The following is a 13054-nucleotide window of genomic DNA, read 5'->3' on the forward strand; positions in this document are numbered from 1 at the left end:
CTTAACAAGAGAAAAACAAGTTGTTTACTGGTTTTATTTAACATATTTGTTTTTACTAAAGGAGCACTGTCTGATATAGCTATCTATCTTATATAACATTTAAGTTAATAAAGATCAAACTCTTAAAAGGGACAGTCAAAACCAAGGGACAGTCAGTTGTTTAAAAAGATAGATAATCCCTTAATTACCCATTCCCCAGTTTTGCATAACCAACACGGTTATATTAATAGAGAAAAAAGATATATAGGCGCTAGAGTAAATAAGAAACAGAATACCACTGAAATGTGTATAAAAATAGGTTGCGAGCATATTAATGACTACTGTTATACAGCTCCTAATAATAAAAGTAATAACTTTGATAATGTCCATACATAATAAAAAATGTCCGTATATTATAAAAAGTGTCCATACATAGTCTACAATCAAATGAATATCAGTATTTAAAAGCCCAGTTCATGCATTATATATGATCTGTATTGTATGGCAATACCAACTCCTGGATGTTACATTTTTCTGAGGCAGTCCACTTATATTTTATTTCAGAAATCCTGTACACGGTTTGTGTTAAAGTCACAGGAACTGTTGGTATTCGCCTCACTAGAAGAAACTTTTGCCGGGTGCTCTTCTTCTATCTGATGTCTCCTTCGCTTCAGAGAAAAAGCTGCACGGTCGATGTGAAAAAAGAACAAGAGCGCAACCTCCGACTCAAGTATAGTTTTATTAAAGACAGAATAAGCGCTAAATACATATGCACTTACAAAAATTAAAACATTAGTCAGCCTGTCAATACGACAAGTCCGCTGTGTCTGCTGTACTCTTGCAAGTGATCCTAAGCCCTTATTGTGGTTCCGTGGTCTTTTTTGCAAATTCACCGATTTTGGATGGACCTCTTTGGGACCTCCGTGGGCTGTTTATCGCTGCAAGCTGTGTCCTACACTGTATGTTCCTCAATGCGTTTCCCCCGATGCCGGTCGGGTTTTCTTAAGAGGTTAGATTGTGTGATAGTTTCGGCATACGCAGGCTTTTTTTGCATTAAAAAGAACCGCCCCTAATACTGTGTAGCCAATCACTCAAGGTGAGTAAATGACGTTGCCGTAAGCCATCAGACAATGTTTATAATGCTACAAAATCATTGTATCTACATAGACATTTAAAAAAATTGATTTCATCCTTTACCTTACAATCGTTCTAGATAAAAAATACAAATCTATTTAAAAGTGCATACTAAATTAAAATACTTGAGAAAGCCCAACTGGCATCGGGGGAAACGCGTTGAGGAACATACACTGTAGGACACAGCTTGCAGTGATAAACAGCCCACGGAGGTCCCACCAAAATCGGTGAATTTGCAAAAAAGACCACGGAACCACAACAAGGGCTTAGGATCACTTGCAAGAGTACAGCGGAGTACAGCAGAAACAGCGGACTTGTCGTATTGACAGGCTAACTAATGTTTTAATTTTTGCAAGTGCATATGTATTTAGCGCTTATTCTGTCTTTAATAAAACTATACTTGAGTCGGAGGTTGCGCTCTTGTTCTTTTTTCACATAGACGGTTATATTAATATACTTTTTACCTCTGTGATTATCTTGTATCTAAGCCTCTGCAAACTGTCCCCTTATTTCAGTTTTTTTGTCAGACTTGCATTTTAGCCAATTAGTGCTCACTTCCTCGGTAAATTCACATGCATGAGCTCAATGTTATCTATATGAAACACATGAACTAACGCCCTCTAGTCATGAAAAACCATTCAGATTAGAGGCGGCCTTCAAGGTCTAAGAAATTAGCATATGAACCTTCTAGGTTTAGTTTTCAACTAAGAATACCAAGAGAACAAAGCAAAATTGGTGATAAAAGTAAATTGAAAAGTTGTTTAAAATTACATTCCCTATTTAAATCATTTTTTTTTTTTTTGGACTTGACTGTCTCTTTAAGGGAGTCTCTACTTTTAAGCTTCTGTGCACCACAAAGCAAAGAGACGTTACTATCATCCCAAAGACACAACACAATTATGTGACCCCAGACCTGCAGGAAGTACCTCCCCCTACACATAACACAAGCAGATACCCATATGGGGGGGATCACATGGCCAACTAGCAAGCTTATTTTATTTTTCTGTAAAAATACAAAAGTCTTTCACTTTCAGTATAAGCTAAATGGTAAAAGATTTGGCTGATTTGGTAGGAAAAAAAAGTGCTTAGCTTCCCAATCCCCTAAAACTAAAATGTAAATAATGTAATGAGGAGCCAGATTATAGTTTTTTTAGGGCACAGGTATAGTAGGAGCATACTTAGATATGCTGTATATATGTAGTGTGAAGTAAAATGAGAAACTGAGGTAAAATCCTAGCTTCTTTCAATGAGAAAATACTGAGGTATGCTTAGGAGCGTGCATGTGACTAGCACTACTGGCATAACATTGTTACAAGCATTTTTGAGCACTAAATGGCAGCAGTGTTTGCAGCAATGTTTTACATATAATCCTCAAAACACATGGAGGTTACTGAGTGTACCTCAGTATGCTCTCATAAAAAGGGTGCAAGTTTTAGCAAAGGGTACCAAGAGAAGAATTAAATCTGAAAGTGTTTTGTGTTTTGTTTGCAAATGTAAGCTCTGCCTGACTTTAACGTCCTTTTAAACCAGCTACATAAGGAATTCCCAGACGTACTCAGTAGTGGTTGTCAGTTCTTCGGTCACATGAGTCGTCTGCAGGAGACCGTCCCGTTTCTAAAAGACAAAAACAAATGAATATTGTGCAGCAAAGTGCTCTCAGAAAGAAGCCAGAGCATTGCTAGACACTATTTAAAGGGACACTGTACAATAACATTTGTCACCCCTTGATTGTTATACCAACTGCAGAGCATTAAATGCATAGGAAATTGTTCCTTCATATTTATTTTTGCATTTGAAAAAACTGTTGCTCAGTAAGCCATTACCTATTCTTATAGACACAGACTTACAAATGGACTGAGCCTGCAGGTATAGCAGACCTGCTTGTGTTATCTCTGTCTAAACACCCACCCTAATCGTTAGGTACTGAAATTATAATTAGATATTAGTTATTTTTTAATACAAAAATCTCCTACCCTCCACTGTGAATATAATAATAATTCTCTCCTGTTTACATAGCTTTTCCACACAGAAAACATCTGTATTCCTATTTACAGAAAAGGTGGTGGTTTTAACATACAACATAAGCTATTTTAAATATCAAAATAAAGGTAAATGAGACTTTTGCAAATTAACTTATTTTTTTCTTGGAATAAACCTCTATATTATTTTTTTGCTAGCAAACGTGTGTAAAACGGATACTGAACGTAAAAATAATCTAACAATGCAGAATGGAAGGCAATGATGCGCTATACACACAGGAAGTGAGTTTGGATTTACAATAAAGACTGTAAAATGTTACGTGCACTTTTCATTGGACATTAAAAGTAGAGCTTGTAAAATATGTAATATGTTTAATAAAATCAAAGCTCAAATGATTTCAAATCATTGATTAACAAATTAATTTGATAGCAAAAAAGGCTAAATCATTTATTTAAATGCCTCGAATAATCACTATTAACATTCGAGGCAGCCAATCTAGTGAGGACCAAGCAGTATGGTACAGTCTGATCTAACACTATAGCTGCTAACTCTGCTGCCATCTTGTGGGTAATTGCAGAAATACACTTGGCTAAGATTTCAAGGTTTTCTTTTTTTATACACATAACTCTTGAAGGTGACAAAGTGTTTAGTGCACATACCTTGGATTATAAACCTATAAATAATACTTATTCTTCTCCAACGTAATGGTACTCAGTTTATTGAGCTGGGATAGATGGAAAATGTTGTTAACCTTGCTAGGAATTAAACCTGCCTCTTAAGACACTATAGGCAGTGTAGTTACCTAGTTAAAAACTCCTCAATCTATGTATCCCAGTGTAATCCAGCACAGTTATCATTGGGACTACAGATAGTTCCAAAGCTTTGCAACTCATGATTTGCAATGCGGCACCAACTGTTTGTAACAGCCAACATATTACGCAGCTCTGTAACATTAAGTTTACAGTTGTGTTTAATCAGAAGACATTTACATGAATCATAAAGGACAGAGAGTCCTATCCTTGAGTCGCTGTTTACATTAAAACAAATCACCAGGACAGGTGGACTGGGGAGATTACTAAAGAGAACATTTTAGTATCAATGCTTTGTTACCCACGCTTGGGTTATGCGGCACCAGCTGGTAGTAATGAGAAACTTTGTTATAAAGAACTGAATATCAGCATATCTTGGAGTGCCAATCGAAAAAAAAAATATTTTTAAAACAATCTCTGCTGAAACAACCTACGCGTTTTGAGCTGCATTGCCAGCACTCTGAGTTCATCTGGCAGTCTCACCTTGACTACAACCACTTGCACGCACACATGTTCAGGAAGTCGAATCGGAGCTTGGAAATGCATAGCCAGGGCTACTAGAAGATGTAGAATGGCAACCAAATTCTTTCCGTGGATTGCTTAAAAAGAGGGAAGAAAAAAAAGAGCTTATAAAATATTTATCACTAACACAAACTGCGTGAGACGGCAGTGTGCTGAGCAATAACCTCAGCATACAGTGAATACATTTAGTATAAGCACTTCCCTGAGGCTAAAAAAACATTTATTATGGTATAAGAGTATTTACAGTTACTTTTTCTGATGTTTTGATTTAAAAATCCCCTGAAATGGTCAGAGCAAGTAATAAACCGTAAGCCCGTATAGCGCATAACATTTTAAACAACTTTCTAATTTACTTCTATTATCAAATTTACTTTGTTCTATTCGTTCCTTTGTTAAAAAAAGCATACTGCGATAGGTTCAGGAGCGTGCATGTCTCTGCAGAATGTTATACATCTGCAAGAGCACTAGTGTTTCCTGCCATGTGCACACTACCTACATAGGTTAGCTCTTCAATAAAGAACACAATGAGAATGAAACAAATTTAACAAATAGAATTGGAACCTTTGTTAAAATTGTATGCGCTATCTGAATCTGAAGAAAACATTTTAGATTTCATGTCCCTTTAAAAGCACCTTGTTGCTTGAAAGGGAGGGGCTGTATACAGAAAGACAGGTAGAAAGATCAGGAAAGACGTACAGAAAGCAGAACAAGAGACCCTGTTTACAGCAGAACAGAGACATGGGCCATGCAGAACGGATTGAAAGGAGAGGAGTTAAGAGTAAGAAATTCATTACTTAAGAAACAGCTGTAGCAAACTGAAAATATGCCTCCTACCATTTTACTTTTCTTAGTGACTGCTCCTGCATGTAGGTAATATTCTTGTCAATCAAATACTGTAAGTACTGCACGTGCACATCAGTTAAATTGACAAGCTTGCTTTGCATAAGGTGCCAATCGCTTAAAGTGATGGTAAATTCTAGAGTTTCAAAAACACTAGGATTTACTATCACTAAAAATAAAGGTGATCTCCATTCATCAGTTTAAAAAAAAAAAATGAATAGGTTTTTTCAAAGAGGTGACATTTCCACCTCTTACCCAATAGCTGTGCTTGCCCTTCGGCATTTTGAAACGCTAGAATTTATCATCACTTCAAGTATGTAAAACAGCCAAAAACGGCATAGATATGGCAAATCGGTACTACTGCTTATGGACAGTCTAAATATTCACTAACAACATTTAGCAAACTAGCTTGTGCCCCTCCTGGGTGAAGCCCTGGGATATTTTCTGGCCCCTCCCCCAAACTTACAGTCAACATTCCAGCGTATAGCCCACCCCTGCGGTCTCAGGAGCTCCTGCACAGCTTCCAGGACAGTCTGCAGCTTCTGTTTCTGACCAATTTCTGACTGCGTCACCTCTGCTACGTTCAGTTTACGCTGGGCTTGTGTCTCTGTGTTTTCATTGCAAGGAAGAAATAACCAGTCATTCTGTAGCTCTGGAACAGGCTGTGGCATTTTGTAGTGCATAAAGTTTTACATATAATTTAATCTAATATTTACACAGAATTCCTAATTATTATTAGTGCAGGTGGATAAACATATTGGAAATCTGACGAATCACAGAACACATTGACATTACTGCAGAAACATTTTATTCACACATTTTAACAACTAAAATCATCTTGGCAAGTTTAGTGCGTGCTCAAAGGTAGGGATTACTTTTTTCAGCTTATTAAAGAGATCACTGAGCATAAAGTGCATTAATAGGAGGTATTTAGTTCTACATACAGTACCCCACGCATGTCTAATTAGATTACTCTTTAAGTGAATCCTAACTAAATATGCTTAGGAAACCTTTCATTTTTTGTGATAGTACAGTGCTATAAATATAGCAGGGAGGATTACCTAGATATTACATAGCTATAACAAGGATATAAAGTCATAAGTATATCACAAAGCACCACATTTAAAAAGATCTACATGAAAAACAGATGGTTTAATAGCATTTCATGCAGGTGATGAGAGTCCACGATCCATTACTCCTGGGAATTACTCTCTTTCTAACCACTAGGAGGAAGCAAAGATTCACAAAAATCCAAGAGCCTTATAAAACCTCTTCCACCTCTATGATAACTAGTCTTGGCTTTGCCTTGGTGGAGTTAGGTGAAGAATGAAGGTGCTCCAGATGTTTTCTATGAGAGGGGTCTCAGACTGATTGGGATGTATTGGGAGTATCAGGTAGTGGCACAATCACACCTTTTCGGGAGTTAGTCACAAGCTTACGCAGGTGTTGCAGGGATATGTACTTTGCCTGTTCCTGCTGGGACGTCGGTATGCTCCTATATTCCATTTGCTGTTATGTTTCAGCACTGATTTGGCTTTCTATTGGATCATGTCTTCCAGTAGTTGGGTGCATATGGGTAAGTACTTTTTTATTATCATTCCGACACTCATATAAGCCTGTAATGCTTTAATGTAATTGTCTATTACAGGGAGTGCAGAATTATTAGGCAAGTTGTATTTTTGAGGATTAATTTTATTATTGAACAACAACCATGTTCTCAATGAACCCAAAAAACTCATTAATATCAAAGCTGAATAGTTTTGGAAGTAGTTTTTAGTTTGTTTTTAGTTATAGCTATTTTAGGGGGATATCTGTGTGTGCAGTTGACTATTACTGTGCATAATTATTAGGCAACTTAACAAAAAACAAATATATACCCATTTCAATTATTTATTTTTACCAGTGAAACCAATATAACATCTCAACATTCACAAATATACATTTCTGACATTCAAAAACAAAACAAAAACAAATCAGTGACCAATATAGCCACCTTTCTTTGCAAGGACACTCAAAAGCCTGCCATCCATGGATTCTGTCAGTGTTTTGATCTCTTCACCATCAACATTGCGTGCAGCAGCAACCACAGCCTCCCAGACACTGTTCAGAGAGGTGTACTGTTTTCCCTCCTTGTAAATCTCACATTTGATGATGGACCACAGGTTCTCAATGGGGTTCAGATCAGGTGAACAAGGAGGCCATGTCATTAGATTTTCTTCTTTTATACCCTTTCTTGCCAGCCACGCTGTGGAGTACTTGGACGCGTGTGATGGAGCATTGTCCTGCATGAAAATCATGTTTTTCTTGAAGGATGCAGACTTCTTCCTGTACCACTGCTTGAAGAAGGTGTCTTCCAGAAACTGGCAGTAGGACTGGGAGTTGAGCTTGACTCCATCCTCAACCCGAAAAGGCCCCACAAGCTCATCTTTGATGATACCAGCCCAAACCAGTACTCCACCTCCACCTTGCTGGCATCTGAGTCGGACTGGAGCTCTCTGCCCTTTACCAATGCAGCCACGGGCCCATCCATCTGGCCCATCAAGACTTACTCTCATTTCATCAGTCCATAAAACCTTAGAAAAATCAGTCTTGAGATATTTCTTGGCCCAGTCTTGACGTTTCAGCTTGTGTGTCTTGTTCAGTGGTGGTCGTCTTTCAGCCTTTCTTACCTTGGCCATGTCTCTGAGTATTGCACACCTTGTGCTTTTGGGCACTCCAGTGATGTTGCAGCTCTGAAATATGGCCAAACTGGTGGCAAGTGGCATCTTGGCAGCTGCACGCTTGACTTTTCTCAGTTCATGGGCAGTTATTTTGCGCCTTGGTTTTTCCACACGCTTCTTGCGACCCTGTTGACTATTTTGAATGAAACGCTTGATTGTTCGATGATCACGCTTCAGAAGCTTTGCAATTTTAAGAGTGCTGCATCCCTCTGCAAGATATCTCACTATTTCTGACTTTTCTGAGCCTGTCAAGTCCTTCTTTTGACCCATTTTGCCAAAGGAAAGGAAGTTGCCTAATAATTATGCACACCTGATATAGGGTGTTGATGTCATTAGACCATACCCCTTCTCATTACAGAGATGCACATCACCTAATATGCTTAATTGGTAGTAGGCTTTCGAGCCTATACAGCTTGGAGTAAGACAACATGCATAAAGAGGATGATGTGGTCAAAATACTCATTTGCCTAATAATTCTGCACTCCCTGTATACTGTGTAGTCTAAAAACAATGCTATTACTCGGTTCTCCCGCGTGCCAATTTTCTTTTCTAGGGTTAGCGCTCTAAGATCTTGCCTTTCCTTGTTTAATTATTTTTTTTGGAGGGTGTAAGATTTTCACTGATTTGGGGAATATAGCCTAATATTGATTATCTCTATATTTTTATAGATTTTCATTTATTATGGAGCCTTGTTTGCCTGTCCCTGAAACCTCTTTAGCAGCTGACTTATCTAAACAATATCCTACCAATGTGTGTACTGTAAACAGGCTGATGTATTGCCTCAAACTCAGCTGTGCATTGCTTTTTAAAACGTTATTATGCAGTCAAATCAGACCGATGCTGTTCTTGCTTTGACTTGAGTGTCTCAAAATTCATAACTAAATTGTTCACCAAAGATCGTATTTTATATAAAACGTAACATTTTTAGGTAAATTACACAGAAATAAATCGTATTGAAGGGATACTAAACCCACATTTTTTCTTTCACGATTCAGATAGAGCATGCTATTATTCTTCGTTCTCTTGCTGTTTATTTCAAAAGCAAGAATCTAAGATTAGGAGCTAGCCATTTTTGGTTCAGCTCCTGGGTAGTTCTTGCTGATTGGTGGCTAAATGTAGCCACCAATCAACAAGCGCTACCCAGGGTGCTGAAGTGTTTTTTATAATCTACGTTATTTATAATATTATACAGTGATGAACAAGAGAATCTACCATTTTTAAATGCATTTAGTAATGGTGCAAGTATAGGAGAATCCCATGTGTTCCCATATAACCTTATAAGTTTCAAACAATAATGTCTAACTTACAAAAAGGCATAATATTGTTCATTTGGTACCAAGAACTAAGTTCTTACAGTTTAGGCACCTGCTGATCTTTATTGACCAATTGTACCATGTTGAGTAGGCCATTATCTCTCCATTGAGAAAAAAATACTGCAAGAAAGACCATGTTTAAAGTCTTGATTTCCTATAATAGAGGAAAAGTGTGAGACTGCATAGTTGATCTTTAGGTGTTTGTAAAATAATTATATGTAAAATATTTTGTAAATAAAAGGGGTTTAACTATTTGGGATTCAATATCAAATAAGGTAAAATTACCAGTTTCTAATAACCAATCAAGGGCACTTTCCCCCACCGCCACCAGATTATATAATCAGAATATTTGGAAGATCTAGTCCTAGATATTTCCTCTGTAGTAATATTTTTTTTGTAGCTGGGTTAGCAGATATTTGAATCCCTAGATAAACTAAAGACTGTTTCACCTCCTTAAAAACCCTTGTTTGAGTCTGGCTTTTTATGAATCCATAATACCTCAGACTTGCTTGAATTTATTCTATACCCAGAAAATTATCCAAACGTCTCTATAATTTGGCAGCTATTACATTTTTATTTGATTGCGTAGAGAAAACTAATAGATCATCTGCGTATACTGCAAGTTTAATATCCGCTCTTTCCAGTAGAATACAAATCTTTAATTTCAATTTTTTTTTTTTTAATAACACTTGTTTACAGGAAATACAATATGATTTTTTCTTTTGGAAGTACATTTCTTTTTTTTGGGGAATTACACAGGACAGTATGACTTCAGAGCTATGGTTAACTGTTACGTTCAATTAAAAAGCTGCACAAAATACAAAATGTATGCTTACCTGAAAAATTATTTTCTTACCTGGCAGGGAGAGTCCACAAATGAATTTGTTACAGTTGGGAATAACATCACCTAGCCACCAGGAGGAGGCAAAGACACACCAGCCAAAGCTATAAATATCACTCCCACTTCCCCTACCCTCCCAGTCATTCAGCTGAGAAAAAAAGCAGGAGAAACACTAAGGGTATAAAGGTGCCTGAAGATAAGGAAAAAACATAATTTATGCTTACCTGATAAATTTATTTCTCTTGTAGTGTATCCCAGTCCACGGATCATCCATTACTTGTGGGATATTCTCCTTCCCAAATGGAAGTTGCAAGAGGATCACCCACAGCAGAGCTGCTATATAGCTCCTCCCCTCACTGCCATATCCAGTCATTCGACCAAAACAAGACGAGAAAGGAGAAACCATAGGGTGCAGTGGTGACTGTAGTTTAATTAAAATTTAGACCTGCCTTAAAAGGACAGGGCGGGCCGTGGACTGGATACACTACAAGAGAAATAAATTTATCAGGTAAGCATAAATTATGTTTTCTCTTGTTAAGTGTATCCAGTCCACGGATCATCCATTACTTGTGGGATACCAATACCAAAGCTAAAGTACACGGATGATGGGAGGGACAAGGCAGGAACTTAAACGGAAGGAACCACTGCCTGTAGAACCTTTCTCCCAAAAACAGCCTCCGAAGAAGCAAAAGTGTCAAATTTGTAAAATTTTGAAAAGGTGTGAAGCGAAGACCAAGTCGCAGCCTTGCAAATCTGTTCACCAGAGGCCTCATTTTTAAAGGCCCAGGTGGAAGCCACAGCTCTAGTAGAATGAGCTGTAATCCTTTCAGGGGGCTGCTGTCCAGCAGTCTCATAGGCTAAGCGTATTATGCTCCGAAGCCAAAAGGAGAGAGAGGTTGCCGAAGCTTTTTGACCTCTCCTCTGTCCAGAGTAAACGACAAACAGGGCAGATGTTTGACGAAAATCTTTAGTAGCCTGTAAGTAAAACTTCAAGGCACGGACTACGTCCAGATTATGCAAAAGACGTTCCTTCTTTGAAGAAGGATTAGGACACAATGATGGAACAACAATCTCTTGATTGATATTCCTGTTAGAAACCACCTTAGGTAAAAACCCAGGTTTGGTACGCAGAACTACCTTGTCTGAATGAAAAATCAGATAAGGAGAATCACAATGTAAGGCAGATAACTCAGAGACTCTTCGAGCCGAGGAAATAGCCATCAAAAACAGAACTTTCCAAGATAAAAGTTTAATATCAATGGAATGAAGGGGTTCAAACGGAACTCCGTGAAGAACTTTAAGAACCAAGTTTAAGCTCCACGGGGGAGCAACAGTTTTAAACACAGGCTTAATCCTAACCAAAGCCTGACAAAATGCCTGGACGTCTGGAACTTCTGCCAGACGCTTGTGCAAAAGAATAGACAGAGCAGAGATCTGTCCTTTTAAAGAACTAGCTGATAAGCCTTTGTCCAAACCCTCTTGGAGAAAGGACAATATCCTAGGAATCCTAACCTTACTCCATGAGTAACTCTTGGATTCACACCAATAAAGATATTTACGCCATATCTTATGGTAGATTTTCCTGGTGACAGGCTTCCGAGCCTGTATTAAGGTATCAATGACTGACTCGGAGAAGCCACGCCTTGATAGAATCAAGCGTTCAATCTCCATGCAGTCAGTCTCAGAGAAATTAGATTTGGATGATTGAAAGGACCTTGTATTAGAAGGTCCTGCCTCAGAGGCAGAGTCCATGGTGGAAGAGATGACATGTCCACTAGGTCTGCATACCAGGTCCTGCGTGGCCATGCAGGCGCTATCAGAATCACAGATGCTCTCTCCTGTTTGATTTTGGCAATCAGTCGAGGGAGCAGAGGAAACGGTGGAAACACATAGGCCAGGTTGGAGAACCAAGGAGCTGATAGAGCATCTATCAGCGTTGCTCCCGGGTCCCTGGACCTGGATCCGTAACAAGGAAGCTTGGCGTTCTGGCGAGACGCCATGAGATCCAGTTCTGGCTTGCCCCAACGATGGACCAGTTGAGCAAACACCTCCGGATGGAGTTCCCACTCCCCCGGATGAAAAGTCTGACGACTTAGAAAATCCGCCTCCCAGTTCTCTACGCCTGGGATGTGGATCGCTGACAGGTGGCAAGAGTGAAACTCTGCCCAGCGAATTATCTTTGAGATTTCTAACATCGCTAGGGAACTCCTGGTTCCCCCTTGACGGTTGATGTAAGCAACAGTCGTGATGTTGTCCGACTGAAATCTGATGAACCTCAGTGTTGCTAACGGAGGCCAAGCTAGAAGAGCCTTGAATATTGCTCTTAACTCCAGAATATTTATTGGGAGGAGTTTCTCCTCCTGAGTCCACGATCCCTGAGCCTTCAGGGAGTTCCAGACTGCGCCCCAACCTAGAAGGCTGGCATCTGTTGTTACAATCGTCCAATCTGGCCTGCGAAAGGTCATACCCTTGGACAGATGGACCCGAGAAAGCCACCAGAGAAGAGAATCTCTGGTCTCTTGATCCAGATTTAGTAGAGGGGACAAATCTGAGTAATCCCCATTCCACTGACTTAGCATGCATAATTGCAGCGGTCTGAGATGCAGGCGCGCAAATGGCACTATGTCCATTGCCGCTACCATTAAGCCGATTACTTCCATGCACTCAGTCACTGACGGGCGTGGAATGGAATGAAGGACACGGCAAGCATTTAGAAGTTTTGATAACCTGGACTCCGTCAGGTAAATTTTCATCTCTACAGAATCTATAAGAGTCCCTAGGAAGGAGACTCTTGTGAGTGGTGATAGAGAACTCTTTTCCACGTTCAATTTCCACCCATGCGACCTCAGAAATGCCAGAACTATCTCTGTATGAGACTTGGCAATTTGAAAGCTTGACGCATGTATCAGGATGTCG

General features: G+C 39.0%; 1 protein-coding gene across 2 annotated transcripts in view; it reads right to left on the reverse strand.

The window, feature by feature from the left end:
• Positions 1 to 13054, reverse strand: part of PARVB (parvin beta) — a 207399-nt gene that overhangs the window by 85500 nt on the left and 108845 nt on the right. For both annotated transcript variants that reach the window (XM_053719050.1, XM_053719051.1), the window contains exons 5-7: positions 5731 to 5871; positions 4386 to 4501; positions 2669 to 2727 (exon numbers count right to left, since the gene is read on the reverse strand). In XM_053719050.1, the coding sequence (XP_053575025.1) occupies positions 2669 to 2727; positions 4386 to 4501; positions 5731 to 5871 (316 nt within the window). The remainder of the gene's footprint in view (positions 1 to 2668; positions 2728 to 4385; positions 4502 to 5730; positions 5872 to 13054) is intronic.

This window comes from Bombina bombina, chromosome 6, assembly GCF_027579735.1.
Source record: "Bombina bombina isolate aBomBom1 chromosome 6, aBomBom1.pri, whole genome shotgun sequence".
Lineage (NCBI taxonomy): Eukaryota > Metazoa > Chordata > Amphibia > Anura > Bombinatoridae > Bombina > Bombina bombina.